At 52.6% G+C, this 15,416-nt stretch overlaps 2 protein-coding genes across 2 annotated transcripts; one reads left to right on the plus strand and one right to left on the minus strand.

Moving 5' to 3' along the window:
* Nucleotides 1-419: 419 nt before the first annotated feature.
* On the minus strand, nt 420-1,946 carry LOC309673871 (inositol 1,4,5-trisphosphate receptor-interacting protein-like 1; the record flags this gene model as incomplete). The annotated part of the gene is made up of 1 exon (XM_082485753.1): nt 420-1,946. One exon carries the CDS (start codon nt 1,944-1,946, stop codon nt 420-422), a length of 1,527 nt encoding a protein of 508 aa, XP_082341879.1.
* A 5,423-nt stretch (nt 1,947-7,369) lies between these two features.
* LOC309673872 (inositol 1,4,5-trisphosphate receptor-interacting protein-like 1) lies at nt 7,370-9,334 on the plus strand (the record flags this gene model as incomplete). Its single annotated transcript, XM_082485754.1, has 2 exons — nt 7,370-7,381; nt 8,327-9,334. 2 exons carry the CDS (start codon nt 7,370-7,372, stop codon nt 9,332-9,334), a joined length of 1,020 nt encoding a protein of 339 aa, XP_082341880.1.
* Nucleotides 9,335-15,416: the final 6,082 nt, after the last annotated feature.

A 15,416-nucleotide genomic window follows, 5' to 3' on the forward strand; every position in this document is an offset into this window, starting at 1 on the left:
TCTCCGTGTTCTCCATGCACCAGCTCCCTGGATAGTGTCGGGGATGGGCAGATTCTCCACCCAGACCCCAGTGAACACGCAGGAGCACACTAGTGGTACCTCTCGCTTGGTCTCTGCCCAGCCAGAGCTGCCAGCAAGAATTTCTGGGCCCGCGTGAAATTCTGTCCTGGCTGCAGGCAGTGTGAGGGGAAAGCAAGGCGAAAGTCGTATTTCATGCCACTGTAGCTGTCACTGGCTGCTGTGCTGAGGAGACCAATGAGAGGAGAACACTGCCGCTCTTGGCAGAGGGCTGCTGCGCAGGGTTTTCCCTTCCCTTTCTGCTTCCTACTTTTTTCCCCTCTCTTTCCCCCCTGTATGAGGTGGTCGTCTGCCATCAGCTATGAACCCCACAAACACAGCTCTGTGCATGAAGACCTCTTTCAGTATCCGTAGAACAGTGGTCTTGTCAGCCGATCTTGCAGCTCATTGAACTCATGCAGTGCCTTGATGTGGGCGTGTGGATTCTGTGCCAGCTGATGGAAGAGGTTGTGTGGCTCGGCCGTTTGTAAGGCTGGGGGCAAGATTATCTCCTCAGGCACATTCTCATTGCCAAAGAAGAAGTGGTTGAGGCGTTTCTCCTCCAGGCAGGCACACAGGTACTCCATGATATCCTGCAGGCGCATCAGGAATTTGCTCATTCTCCAGCTTGACAGGGGTAGGGTATTCAGGAGGTGCATCACAACAGTCTTCAAGATATAGTCAGAAAAGCTTGTGCCCACCAGGATGCGGGTACAGACCTGCAGGCATTTGAGGTGGAAGGTGTCATGTGGGGCCTGCCTGGCCACATGCCTGAAGAACTTCACCTCTGCCACAGCGTAGCTCTCTAGCCACATGGTGCTTGGGGTGAAGATAGCCTCTGAACTCTGGCTGGTCACAAAGATGTCTGAGTCGCCTTGCTGCACCCCAAAGATCATCTCAACAAAGAAGGTTCTCCCAGAGGCAGTTGTCAGCTGGAGCTTGCAGGCGCGCCTAGAGTGCATCACCTTCATATTGTAGTGCAACGACTGAGGAACCAACACCCAAGCTGATCTCACCAAGTTCTGGAACCAGTGTGCAGTTTTCTGCACATCTAGGTAGGGGCCAGTGCAGAGGGTGCGTAGGAGGCTGGGGTTCTGATTTCTCTTCAGATCCTCCTCGGGATCGTGGAGGAAGCACAGCGTGTTGTTCCCCAGCTGCTCGCTCGTGCAGGTGCACTCCAGCTCCACACAGACACAGAAGCCCTTTCCTGGCATCTCCACTGCAGTGCCCAGCTCCAGGTGGAAGGTGTGTCCACGGGGGGCCTTCAGGGGCACAAGCAGGCAGTACACAGCATCATTGCCATGGGGACTCCAACCTTCAAATGCACTGCCCACCCCAATGGCTGGCTGCAGATGGGGGTATAAACTATTTGACAAGAGTTCTTGGATGGCACAGATGAGGTTGCCCAGCAGCTCCTCCACCACCTGGCTCCTATAGGCATGGTTCTGCACTGACCACTGGATGCGCTTTGCAAAATTCCTAACCAGATGCCTCCCATCATCCATATCTTCACTTTCTTCCTCCTCCAGCTCCTCTTCCTCCTCCTGCTCTATGTCACTGCCGGAGCTCTCCTCTTCACTGCTGCTGTCTGGCTGATGGCTCCTTTTCCTCAGCCACCAGCAGAGCCCAAAGAGCACGACCACGACTCCAGCAATGGCCCAGAACTGCCACTGCTGCAAGGCAGAGAAGAACAGGGCCCCCCAGGCAAAGCTGCTCTGCTCCTGGGTCTTCTGCTCCATCTCCTGCAGCAGCCGAGTCATCTCCCGGCTCAGCTGCTGCTCACGCTGCTTCATGCGCTTCTGCGTTTCCTCATCCAGCTCATAGCCCACCATGTGCGGGAGCTGGATGGTGCTTTGCACAAGCAACAGTAAGAATCTGGTTGCATCCATGGCCTGCAGGAGAAGAGAGAGAAGGGTTCAGTGGGGCTGGGAGGGAGGGAGGAAGCTGGCAGTGGGGACAGCAGGGCCGGGAGCCACAGGGAGCAGGTGGGAGAGGGGCCGAGGCAGCTGGGGGGCAGCAAGGCCTGCGCCCAGCCCCACCGGCGGCGGCACCGTGCCCGGCCCAAGGCGCCGCCGCGAGCGGCGGGGCCCTCGACGCTGGGTGAGAACCCACCCCCCGGGGGCCCACGATTCTGCCCTGGCCCTGGTCCAGCCCAGCCTCCCCCCGCCTGCGCACTCACCACTGTCCCAGGCCGTACTGGGGCAGCGCTGCCTGCTGGCGCCTTTCCTAGCTGCCCCCCATTGTGATGTGTCCCCCGTGATGTCACAGGCGCCAGAGTGCATCACAGGCACGCCCGCCAACCGGCCCCCACCCTTCGGCCCCACTCCAGCTCAGCCACTCACAGCTGCCCAGGGCAGCCAAACCTCAACACCACAAACTGTAGACCTTCTGGGCAGGACCGGGCTCCCAGGGGCTCCCTTTACAATGCAGACAGAAGTCCCCTCAAACCCTTACCAGACATAAAAGGGGGTGACGTGACCTGTGGATGCTTTGCTCCTTGAGATCCCATCCCATGAGGTGGAGTGTGTTCCCTTGGTGCTGCCTCTGAGGTTGTGGTCGTGGGTGTACTCTTGGTGCCTTCATGACACTGCTGGGTGGGTGGTGGTGTATATCCTGGTGGTGGGATGGGGCCTGACCATGGCAGGATCTCTGTTCCTGCTGTGTCACTGTGAGAGGACGTTGCTTCCAAAGAGACATTTCCCAAGGGTCATGAGGGAGGGGAGACACCCGGTGCTTGCTGGGCCCTCATTCCTCCTGCGACAACCTTAGCTGCATCTCCAGCTCTCAGAGCCACTGCTCTCCATTAGCTTGGCCTGAGCCTCCTGCTGCAGATTCAGCAAGAGCTGCCAGACCCAACTCTGTCCTCATGTACTTGTCCTCTGTGCAAAGGGCTCCCTCCTCCAAGAGCCTGATATCCATCTCACTGGGTTTGCCAAGGAAAATGCTGTCAGGCTCCCAGGGCTTGATTTGCCTTGAGGTCTGTGGGCATCCACTGCAGCCTCCCTACGGCACTGTGGGAAAATAACAGAAGATTGGTGAGGAGGGTTGTAAACATGCTCAAGTGACTCACACCTAGGGTGCTGGACAGCACATATGTCACACTAATCGTTGTTCAGCCTTGCGTACTCGCAAGTAGAATATCTGCACTTAGATAACATAAGCCTGGGATGGACTCAGGGACACCTTATCCAGCATCAGATCACTGCCTTGTTGTTGAAGAAGATCAAAGCACAGTGGAAAACTACGCCTGCTTGAACCCTTGAAAAGCAGGTGAGAACAGCTCACAGTCAGAGTCAGAGCTCACACGCTCCTGCTAACAAGGACTTTCTCCCGCTCTGCGGTGCCTGTATCCCCTGCTTGTGTCCCTTTGCCTGGGCATAGCTGCGGAGACTCCCCAGTTCACGAGGATTGAGATTAAATTTGTTCTTTGTCTTTCATCCATGGTCTTGTGGTCATTCCTGCATCCTGCCCAAGTCAGCTCATGCAGGCACCTAAGAAACAGGCAAAAACATGGAGGGTCATGAGTTAGTCCAACTACCCCAAAACAGGAGCATGGTCAGGCAGGGGAGCTTTACTTACTCTGAATTGGCATTGACTCTGTGACAGCTAAGCAGCTAAGCAGTGTATTTGGTTTGTTTCACATGGTTTGTGGTACCTGGGGGGCTACAAAGATGGCTTCTGTAAGAAGCTGCCAGAAGCTTCCCCCACATCTGATAGAGCCAGTGCCAGACAGCTTGAAGACAGCCCTGTTGCAGCAACAACAGTACTGCCTGTGATAATATATTTAAGAAGGGGGAAAAAACTGGTGCCCAACAGCAGCTCGGACAGAAGAGTGAGAATATGTGAGAAAAACAACTCTGCAGACTCCAACGTCAGTGAAGAAGGAGGGGGAGGAAGTGCTCCAGGTGCCGGAGCAGAGATTCCCCTGCAGCCTGTGGTGAAGACCATGGTGAGGCAGGCTGTTGGCCTGCAGCCCATGGAGGATAATGGTGGAGCAGATATCCACCTGCAGTCCATGAAGCATCCGATGCTGGAGAAGGTGGATGTGCCTGAACACATTTGGGGGCTTCTCCAGGGATTGCTGCTAAGAAATTTCCCTTTGTGGTGGACATCAGCTCTACTTCTACATGGACCTTGTAGAGCACTACCTTGTTAGTGATTTCACAGTTCCATTACCGCACTGCATTCCAACCACTGGGAACAAAAATGAGACCGTTACGGTGACATATGCATCACTACATGCTAGTAAACAACCCGTACACTGAAACAATCAGCAATGAAATAAAGACTGACCAGAATGAGCATGTCTCATTTTGTCATAGGCAGGGAAGGTGATTGTAAAGCTGCATCTTCAGCCTCCAGAAGCCTCTGCCAGTTTAAGAAATGATGCCAAAATGGTAGTAGTAAAAAATTACGGAGACCTGTCCTCGTACATGAACTGACTGAGCCCAACCTGGTTTTCAAGGCATTGCTGCCATGTCTGACACAGGTGTTGTCAGGCCAGTGCCAGACAGCTTGAAGACAGCCCTGTTGCAGCAACAACAGTACTGCCTGTGATAATATATTTAAGAAGGGGGAAAAAACTGGTGCCCAACAGCAGCTCGGACAGAAGAGTGAGAATATGTGAGAAAAACAACTCTGCAGACTCCAACGTCAGTGAAGAAGGAGGGGGAGGAAGTGCTCCAGGTGCCGGAGCAGAGATTCCCCTGCAGCCTGTGGTGAAGACCATGGTGAGGCAGGCTGTTGGCCTGCAGCCCATGGAGGATAATGGTGGAGCAGATATCCACCTGCAGTCCATGAAGCATCCGATGCTGGAGAAGGTGGATGTGCCTGAACACATTTGGGGGCTTCTCCAGGGATTGCTGCTAAGAAATTTCCCTTTGTGGTGGACATCAGCTCTACTTCTACATGGACCTTGTAGAGCACTACCTTGTTAGTGATTTCACAGTTCCATTACCGCACTGCATTCCAACCACTGGGAACAAAAATGAGACCGTTACGGTGACATATGCATCACTACATGCTAGTAAACAACCCGTACACTGAAACAATCAGCAATGAAATAAAGACTGACCAGAATGAGCATGTCTCATTTTGTCATAGGCAGGGAAGGTGATTGTAAAGCTGCATCTTCAGCCTCCAGAAGCCTCTGCCAGTTTAAGAAATGATGCCAAAATGGTAGTAGTAAAAAATTATGGAGACCTGTCCTCGTACATGAACTGACTGAGCCCAACCTGGTTTTCAAGGCATTGCTGCCATGTCTGACACAGGTGTTGGAGGTATATTTGGCAGCTTCTTAGAAAGGCTCTCTCACATTTGAAAAGGATGTTAGAAATTGTTACACCCCACATTGAAAGCACCACTCAAGTTCTCGCAAAAAAATATGTTTGTACATGTTGCCAGTGTTGTCGTGGACAAGTTGGAAATGCTGGCAAGTCAGGAGGGCTCAGGACTTGCTTACAGTCAAAGAAAAATAGTTAAAAGAAAGACCACCATGTCATGACCCCAGAGGGAAAGGCCTCCCAAGCCCTTGAAATAAAAAGGGAGAAGGGAGACAGACAACAGTCTGACCAGGACAAGAGAAGAAAAAGAACAAGAAACCAGACTGAACGATGCAAAAAGAAACAGAAAACCCACAGAAAGAGCTCCTGTTCTACTGTTGCAAAGGAAATACATTTGCAAAGGGATGACTTTCCTTCAAGGCTGCACCAAATCCCAGCTGGACTTGTTCGAAGTGTCCCTGACACAGCCCAGTGCTGAGAAATGCACCACTACCACAGCCCACCCTGCACCGTCCCGCCGCCCCCTCCCCAGTTGCTCCCCACTGTGCCCACCAGCCCGTGCTGCGCCCCCCGGCCCGCGCCACCCCCAGCAGCAGTGGGACAGCCACAGGTGCTCCACGGGGTCACTGCAGGTGGCACAAGTGACACTCCTTCCCTACCCACCAGGGGCCTGACCGGGACCTGGAACCTCCCCAGCCAAGGGGCAACTGAGGAGGGCTGTGTGTGCAGGCAGGCCCCGCCCAACCCCCCAAACCCCTGCACAGCAAAGTGGCCACTAGCATGGAAACTTATTTCTTTGGCTTGTAGACAGAGTCACAGCTGGGACTCCAGTGCCTCAGCTCTTGCCAGGAATTCCAGCAGGTTTGTCTAGCCAGGCACCATTAACCAAGGAGCAGTCCCCTTGAAGGCCCAGTCTGGAGATGTGGAGAAGAGAGAACAAAGGCAGGCGTGGATCAGCTCACACGACTTGGCCAGAGACAACGCAGAGCAGTGGGTCTGAGAGACAGAGGCGCAGCTAAGGCTGGGTGGGAGGAATAAGTGTCCTGCAAGCACTGGGCACTGGGCACATCTCCTCCTGCACCCCCTCATCACATCTCTTTGGAAGCAATGTCCTCTTGCAGTGGCACAGCAGGAGCAGAGATCCTGCCATGGACTGGCCCCATCCCACCACCAGGGTATACACCACCACCCAGCCATCAATGTCATGAAGGCACCAAGAGCACATCAACGTCCGAGGGGACTCGGCCGTCTTTATGAGGGTCTGGCAGGTCTTGAAAATCTCCAGAGAAGGGAACTCCACAACCTCCCCTCTGTGTGTTCACTGGGGTCCAAGTGGAGAAATGCCTGTCCTAGACATTCCCTGGGGAGCTGGTGCCATTAATGAAGCTTGATAGTAAATGCAACAGTTTAAACAAGATTTGATGACAAGGCACGCTTGGTTATTTACTGCATGGAGGACAGGGTCAGACAGAACTGTCAGGGAGACCCTCCTGTTGAGTTGAGGTTCAGAAAGGATCCCCTTGCTTTCTAAACTCCTTCTCAGAGAGGAGTCTAGGTGCAGCTGGATCCAATCCTAGTCCCAGACTTGGTCAATGTTTTATGTCTAAAGGATTATATCACTTAGCTAAGATTTCATAGTTAACATGCTATTAGTCACTTAACAAGGATCTGTCGTGGCAAGAAATCTCTGAATGTCAAGAAGTAACACTGAGAGGCCTCCTTACTCAAGAGGAGATCCTGGCGTGCAGCCTACTGCCATGCAGGAGAGCTCAAAGGGCTCTTGGGCTGTTCACTATTTATGGGGGTAAGATGATTGACTTATAGTCTTATATCATAACAAACACAGCACCAGCATTGTGGTTAGGTGGGCGCATTGCTTATGTTAGTCCTTGGTTATTGTGTTGTTGTCTGTCTCCCTGAAATCATGTTGAGCGCCAGATGCCACCATCATGACTAGATGCACCCATTATGACCACCTGCTTGCGCAGGGTTACAGGAGATAGAGGTCAGGTTGGCACCTGGGGGCGAGCATGCCATCACAAGTAGGTGTCAGTTCCTTTTCCCAGGTAACAAGCAATAGTATGAGAGGAAACAGCCTCAAGTTTCACCAGGGGACTTTTAGATTAGATATTAGGAAAATTTTGTCACCAAAAGGGTTGTCAAGCATTGGAACAGGCTGCCTAGGAAGGTGGTTGAGGCGCCATGCCTGGAGGTATTTAAAAGATAGGTAGACGTGGTGCTTATGGACATGGTTTAGAGGTGGAATTGGCAATGTTATGTTGATGGTTGGACTCTATCTTAAAAGTCTTTTCCAAACTAAACAATTCTATGATTCTATGATTTATGTTTAAAGATGCCTGTTTTGGAGTCAGGGGTTGGACCTGATGGTCCCCCTGCATCCCTTCCAACTCAGGATTTTCTATGATTAGGACATTGCCATTGGCAGGCAGGTGAGAAGAAACCCAATATGTACCACCACGCAAGCTCCCTTGAAGAAAATTAACCGTAGCCCAGCCTCAACCAGGACATGAGGGCAGCTGTGAGGGGCTGAGCTGAAGTGGGGTCGAAGGGTGGGGGCTGGTTGGCCCACGTGCCTGTGATGCACTCTGGCGCCTGTGACATCACAGGGGACACATCACAATGGGGGCAGCTAGGAAAGGCGCCAGCAGGCAGCGCTGCCCCAGTACGGCCTGGGACAGTGGTGAGTGCGCAGGCGGGGGGAGGCTGGGCTGGACCAGGGCCAGGGCAGAATCGTGGGCCCCAGGGGGGTGCGTTCTCACCCAGCGTCGAGGGCCCCGCCGCTCGCGGCGGCGCCTTGGGCCGGGCACGGTGCCGCCGCCGGTGGGGCTGGGCGCAGGCCTTGCTGCCCCCCAGCTGCCTCGGCCCCTCCCCACCTGCTCCCTGTGGCTCCCGGCCCTGCTGTCCCCACTGCCAGCTTCCTCCCTCCCTCCCAGCCCCACTGAACCCTTCTCTCTCTTCTCCTGCAGGCCATGGATGCAACCAGATTCTTACTGTTGCTTGTGCAAAGCACCATCCAGCTCCCGCACATGGTGGGCTATGAGCTGGATGAGGAAACGCAGAAGCGCATGAAGCAGCGTGAGCAGCAGCTGAGCCGGGAGATGACTCGGCTGCTGCAGGAGATGGAGCAGAAGACCCAGGAGCAGAGCAGCTTTGCCTGGGGGGCCCTGTTCTTCTCTGCCTTGCAGCAGTGGCAGTTCTGGGCCATTGCTGGAGTCGTGGTCGTGCTCTTTGGGCTCTGCTGGTGGCTGAGGAAAAGGAGCCATCAGCCAGACAGCAGCAGCGAGGAGGGCAGTTCCAGAAAGAAAGACAAGCAAGAAGAAAAAAGCAGTGTTGCATTGGATGTGCGCAGAATTTCAACCAAGCACCTCCTGGATCTGTCAGAAGCGTTCCCAATGGTGAAGGACCTTATGGATGAACTTCTTTGTATGTGCCGAAAACTTTCTGGGAATAGTTTTGTGCCGCAAGTGCAGCCAGCCATTGGGGCGGGCAGCAGCTTCGAAGGTTGTAGTCCCCATGAGCTTCATGCTGTCTACCACCTGCTTGTGCCCCTGAAGCCCCCCTGTGGGCACGCGTTCCACCTGGAGCTGGGCACCACGGAGGAGATGCCAACAACTGCCTCCTACGTCCGCGTGGAACTGGAGTGCACCTGCACGACTGAGCAGCTTCGGGAGGACATGCTGTGCTTCCTACACCACCCCAAGGAGGAGCTGAGGAGAAATCAGGGTGCCAGCCTCTTAGGCACCCTCTGCACTGGCCCGTACCTGGACATAGAAAAAACCACCCGCTGGTTCCAGATATTGGTAAGAGCAGCCTGGGTGATTTTGCCTCAGTCGAGACACTACCGTCTAACAGTGCTGCCCGCCAGGAGCTCCTGCAAGCTGCGGCTGATGGATGCTTCCAATAATACTGTCTTGATTCGGATGAAGTTTGGGGTGCAGCAAGGTGACTTTGAGACCTTCCTGAGCATCGAGTAGGCAGCAGCCAGTGTTCCCAGTGGCAGGACGTGGCCAGAGAGCTGTGCTGCAGCAGAGGGGCCGTTCTCCCAGCCCAGGGGCAGGCCTGAAGACACTCCCCAGGGAGCTGGTGCCACGGAGCTGAGCCCGCTGGACACGGAGAACACACTGCTCAGTCGGCAGTGGGAACTGTTGCCGCACCTTTCCTCCGCAGCAAAAGCACGCTCTGCAGAGCGGGACCCGATGCAGCTGAAGAGACCGCTGCAAGGAGCCTTGCAACAGAGCTTCCCGTTACCACCTGGACAGTGACCATCTTCCCTCTTGGAGAAAATCCCTTCCCTCTGGGAGCTTTCCCCTGTACAAAAATGTCAATAAATCACTTGTTTGAACAAAGGCTGTGTCCATGAGCGGCCATGCATCGCTTTGTTGGGGAAGGCGGGCACAGGGTGGTGGCTGCTCAGCTGCCCCAGAGTCCGGGAGCATTTTGCAGTAGAGCTGGTGCAGGGGGCTCTGGCTTCATGACTGACTGGGATTTGGCTTCCCAGGTGTTGTGGATTAATCCCTGTAGGCAGCTTGGCATCACAGAGCCCTCAGTGGGATGGTGGAGAGAATCTGAAGGCTACAAGTGGGAAAACTCTTGGGTTGAGAGTGGACACTTTAGTGGGTAAAACAAAAGCTACAGGCCAGGCAAAGCAAAATAAAGAATTCCCTGCTCCCCTGCTCTGCTGAGCAGACCTGCCTTTTTGGGAAGCCTTCTGCCTCCCTGGGGCTCGGCTTGAAGGGATCACTAAGAAACTTCCTAGCCTTGTGTGGCCCTCAGACTATTAACCGCTCTTGCTTTTTCATGAGGGTACCAATGAAGTTGTGATGGTTAGCCCAAGGGCAGTCAAAAGAGGCTTCAGGGCCTCAGGGGGCTTGGTAAATGGATCAGGAGGGCAGGCAGTATTGTCCTCTGTCCTCCCAGTTGTAGGGAATGACGTGGAAAGAAACAGGCATACGCAACTTATCAATACCTGGCTCCGAGGCTAGCGTCACTGGTCAAATTTGGGGTTTTTGAATCATGGGATGGCCTACATGACACCAGGCCTGTGAGGGCCTGATGAAATTAACCATTCTCAATGGGGGAAAAGTATTTTTGCTCATGAGTTATCGGGGCTGATTGAAAGAGCTTTAAAGTAGGTTTAGCGAGGGGAAGGGATAAAATCAAGCTTACTAGTGATAAGCTATGGGATGGCATGACAATGCTTGAGGGACAGTGAGTTTCATGGTTTCAGCTGGGATAGAGTTAGCTTTCTAAGTAGCAGCTGGTATAGTGCTATGTTTTAGATTTGGGATTAGAATAACGTTGATAATGGTTTTAGTTGTCACTAAGTAGTCAAGGCCTTTTCTGCTCCTCATTCCGCCTTGCCAGTGAGTAGGCAAAATCTGGGAGGAGACACAGCAGGGACAGCTGACCCCAATTGTCCAAAGGGATGTTCTGTACCATATGATGTTATGCTCAGCATATAAAGCTGGGGGAAGAAGAAGGAAGAGGGGGGACGTTTGGAGTTATGGCATTTGTTTTCCCGAGTAACTATGACGTGTTATGGAACCCTGCTTTTCTGGAGATGGCTGAACACCTGCCTGCTGATAGGAAGCCATGAATGAAGTTGTTGTTTTGCTTTGCTTGCATGTGTGGCTTTTGCTTTAATTATTCAACTCTCTTTATCTCAACCCATGAGTTTTCTCAATTTTACTCTTCTGATTTTCTCTCCCATCACACTGAGGGGTAGTCAGTGAGCAGCTGCATGGTCCCTGTCTGTCTGGGGTTAGGCCATGACAGTGTGCTAGTGAGAGCTTTCACTCTGCTCCATGATGTACTGAGTACACTGGAGCGCATTTGAAATGTTTGTACATTAATGTATGCACTGTGAGGAACCGACAGGAGGAACTAGAGGCTTTGTCTCAGTCCCAGAGTTATGACATGGTGGACCCTGCCCATGGCAGGTGGGTTGAACTAGATGATCTTTAAGGTCCCTTCTAAAGGGACTGCTCAAAGGGATTGCTCAAAGCCCCATCCAACCTGGTCTTGAACACTTCCAGGGATGGGGCATCCACAATTTTTCTGGGCAACCTGTTCTAGTGTCTCACCACACCCAGAGTAAGGAATTTCTTCCTAATATCTAATCCAAATCTACCCTATTTTAGTTTAAAACTGTTACCTCTTGTCCTACCACTACAGTCTCTGATGAAGAGTCTCTCCCCATCTTTCCCATAAGCCCCCTTAGGTGCTGTATGACCACTACAAGGTCTCCCTGGAGCATTCTCTTCTCCAGGCTGAACAACCCAAACTTCCTCAGCCTGTCTTCATAGGAAAGGTGCTCCAGTCCTCTGATCATCTTTGTGGCCCTCCTCTGGACATGGACAGGTCTGTGTCCTTCTTATGCTGGGGGCCCCAGAGCAGGACACAGTATTCCAGGTGGGGTCTCACAAGAGTGGAGCAGAGGGGCAGAATCGAATCACCTTCCTTGACCTGCTGGCCATGCTTCTTTTGATGCAGCCTAGAATATAGTCAGCTTTCTGGGCTACGAGCGCACATTGCCAGGTCATGTTGAGTTTCTCATCAAACAACACCCCCAAGTCCTTCTCCTTGTGGCTGCCTTCGAACCATTCTCCACCCAGCCTGTATTTGTGCTTGGGATTGCGCTGACCCACATGCAGGACCTTGCACTTGGCCTTGTTGAACTTCATGAGGTTTGAACGGGCCCACTTTTTCACAGCCTGTCCAGGTCCCTCTAGATGGCTTCCCTTCCCTCCAGCATGTCAACCACACCAAATAGCTTGGTGGTGTTGGCAAACTTGCTGAGGGTGCACTCAATCCCAACATCCATGTCACCAACAATGTTAAACTGCACCAGTCTCAGTACCAGCCCCTGAGGAACACCACTCATCACTGGTCTCCACTTGGACATTGAGCCATTGACCACAACTCTTTGAGTGCAGCCATCCAGCCAAGTCCTTATCTACCAAGTGATCCATGGCTCAAATCCACGTATCTCCAATTTTGAGACAAGGATGTCATGTGGGACAGTGTCAAATGCTTTGCCCAAGTCCAGGTAGATGTCTTCTTGAATAGTTTCTTCCTGGTGCTGCAGCCAGCCCTTGGGGCTGGCAGCACCTTTGAAGGCTGGAGTCCTCATGAGGATGATGCTGTCTACCGCCTGTTTGTGTGCCTGCATCATCTCCTTGGGCATGCCTTCCACTTTCATCTGGGCACCATGAAGGAGATGATGGAGAGACTTCTGCATCTGTGTGGAGTTGGAGTGTACCTGCACAAGGGAGAGGATGGTGGAGAACATGCTGTGCTTCCTCCACCATCCTGAGGATGTGCTAAGTATCCTGTATTACTCCCCTACCAGGTAATGGTACTGCCCTCCTCCCACTACTGCAAACTCCAGCTAGCTGACACCTTCAAAAAGACTGTTTTCATTGTGTTGATATTTGGCAAGGACAAAGGCAACTCAGACATCTTCTTAAATGTTTGGTCAGTCACTGAGGGGAGCTGCTCCAGAGCTTGACCCACAGCGGAGCAGCAGATCTCAGCACAGGGGGGTTATTCCTGAGGCAAGGAAACACCAGGGCAGCAGAGGAAACACCAGGAGCCAGCAGCTCTCACAGGAGATGCTGAGAAGGCATGGGCCTTGCCAGAGTCACCACAACAATCCCCATGCCTATAAGAAGCAGCCTGGGGAGTGCTAGCAACCAGGACCCCTGCGTCCAGAGACACCCACGAACAAGGTCTGCAAAGAGAAACTGTACCAGCAGCGCACAGTGGATACCCCAAAAAGAAATGATGAGTGCTTGTAGCGGGTGACTGTCTGTTAAGGGGCACTAAGGCACCCGTCTGCCAGCCTGACAGGGAGTCACAGGAGGTATACTGCCTTCCAGGAGCTGAGGTCCAAGATGTTGCTGAAAGGGTCCTACCAATTGCCAAGAGCACAGACTACTACCCATTCCTACTCTTTTCATGTGGGCACGAATGACACTGCAAGCCAGAACCTGGGCAGAATCAAGGAAGACTACAAAGCCCTGAGGGTGCAAGCAAAAAGTATTGATGCCCCAGTTATCTTTTCCTCCATATTATCAAACAGAGGAAAGTGTGCAGCCAGGAATAGACACATAATGCAAATCAACTTCTGGCTTCATGGCTGATGCCATTGGGAGGGTTTTGGCTTTTATGACAATGGGACGTTCTTCAACGACTACAGCCTGCTAGGGAGGGATGGGATCCACTTATCTAGAAGAGGCAAGGGACTATTTGGTAGCAGGCTGGCCATCTTGGTGAGTTGGGCTTTAAACCGAAGGACCTGGAAGGGCGGGGTCCAAAGTGGCAATCCTCATTGCAATCAATTGGGGAATAAGCCAGGCCAACCAGAACAGCAACAAACGTTCCTTAGCTGCCTTCCAAGATGTGAACCAGAAGACCAACCACCTCAAGTGTATGTCTGCCAATGCATGCAGCCTGGGGAACAGGAGGAACTGGAGCTCCACGCCCTGTCACCGTGTGATTGCATCACACTGTCTGGGTTGAGGTTCATAGTTACTGCCCTGAGGTCCCAGTCCTCCAAATATGTTGAAGCACCTCCCTTGCACTCGAGGTTGACTCAGCTCTCAGCACTGACATGGACAATTTCTTCTTCCACTGTTCTCTCTGGTGTCTCCATGTGAGCTCCTGAGGAAAAGCGGCCTCCCTTCTTTGGAGTCTGAGTGTACTGTGTGTATCGCAGCTGGGCTGGCTTCCAGCTGTGGTAACGCTCCATGAGGGTGAGTTTCTGCCCAATAGCTCACTGGCACATCCCCTTGTATTGCTACCACTCCCCGCAGTGTGACCTTGCATATCAGCATCCCTCAGCACATCCTCTTGGCCAGGCACTTGCTTTGCTCGCCAGGGAACAGAAAGGGGGCTGAACTGACTGGTCACCAGCCCTCCTTGATGATGCTGGTCTTTGGCAGGGCTGGGGCACCCTGCTCGCTAATGTGCAGTGAGGCTTGAGCAACACCGCAAGTCTTGCTGAGGAACAAGTCCTGCCTGATTCCTGCCCAGCAGCACAGGCACTGCACTCGAAGGGCTTCACCTTTAACAGAGCCACTAGACTTTGTGCTTAACTACGAAGGCAATAGTTCAGTCAAACAGAGGTCTTGTTTCACAATGTCAAGTAGGGTTGATACATTACAAGGCTCATTGACTTGATAACATAGATGGAGGGAAGGGAACAACATCCCGTCTCGCTGCTTGATAGACAAGGAAGAAAGTCCTGCTCTCTGAGATGGACAGCATGTGAAAGTCTCTGTGGTCTCTGCTCTTCTCATTCCCTTTGGTATATTTGGTATATTGCAATAATACAATATTGCACATTGTATTATTGCTTAATACAGCACAGCAATACTTTATAATGCGAGCTCCTTTTAGGTTAGAAACCTAGCCGGGAATGGCCTCTAGCTGGAGCCAGAGATCTATGTATTCCACTATGGTCCTGAACTGTGGAACAAAGGATGGGAATTGCCTATAAAATATTTGCTGGTTTTCTTTCCTCTTCTCTAGCAGCTGTTTCCTTTGTATGGTGATCCCTTCTCTTGTGTTGGTGATGAAAAATGCAAGAAAACAAGTAGAGGCACCAATCAGACTACAAGCGTGGTCATCAGGGGTTAATTCACGAATGCATTGCAAAGGACAGGGGAGAGTGAAACATGCCTGTGTCAAGCACGGAGCACTGTAACAGACCACGGCATCAGTGACATGAAAGACCTGACCGCCCCAGCACAAGGAAGGAGTAAAGCATACACATGCGCTGCCAGGGGCTTTTGGTCACCACTGAGCCCCTCCTGCTGGAGGTGCAATTGGCAGCTCCCAAGGACAAACTTGAACCAGATCGAGGTCTCTAGACTTTGGCAGGGTGGCAAAGCTGAATCCTGGCCTGAGTGCAACCACCGTGGCTCGAATTCCTCTCTGTGAAAGCAATACCCCTCATGGTGTGGTACTGAGTTGTCCACAGCACCTGCTACCTGTGGGCACTGGCATCTCCTCAGGGTTAAGTTCTGGCCAAAGCATCACCTCAGAGGAGAA

The sequence above is a fragment of the Vanellus vanellus genome (assembly GCF_965231255.1).
Source record: "Vanellus vanellus genome assembly, chromosome: 6".
NCBI classification, from domain to species: domain Eukaryota; kingdom Metazoa; phylum Chordata; class Aves; order Charadriiformes; family Charadriidae; genus Vanellus; species Vanellus vanellus.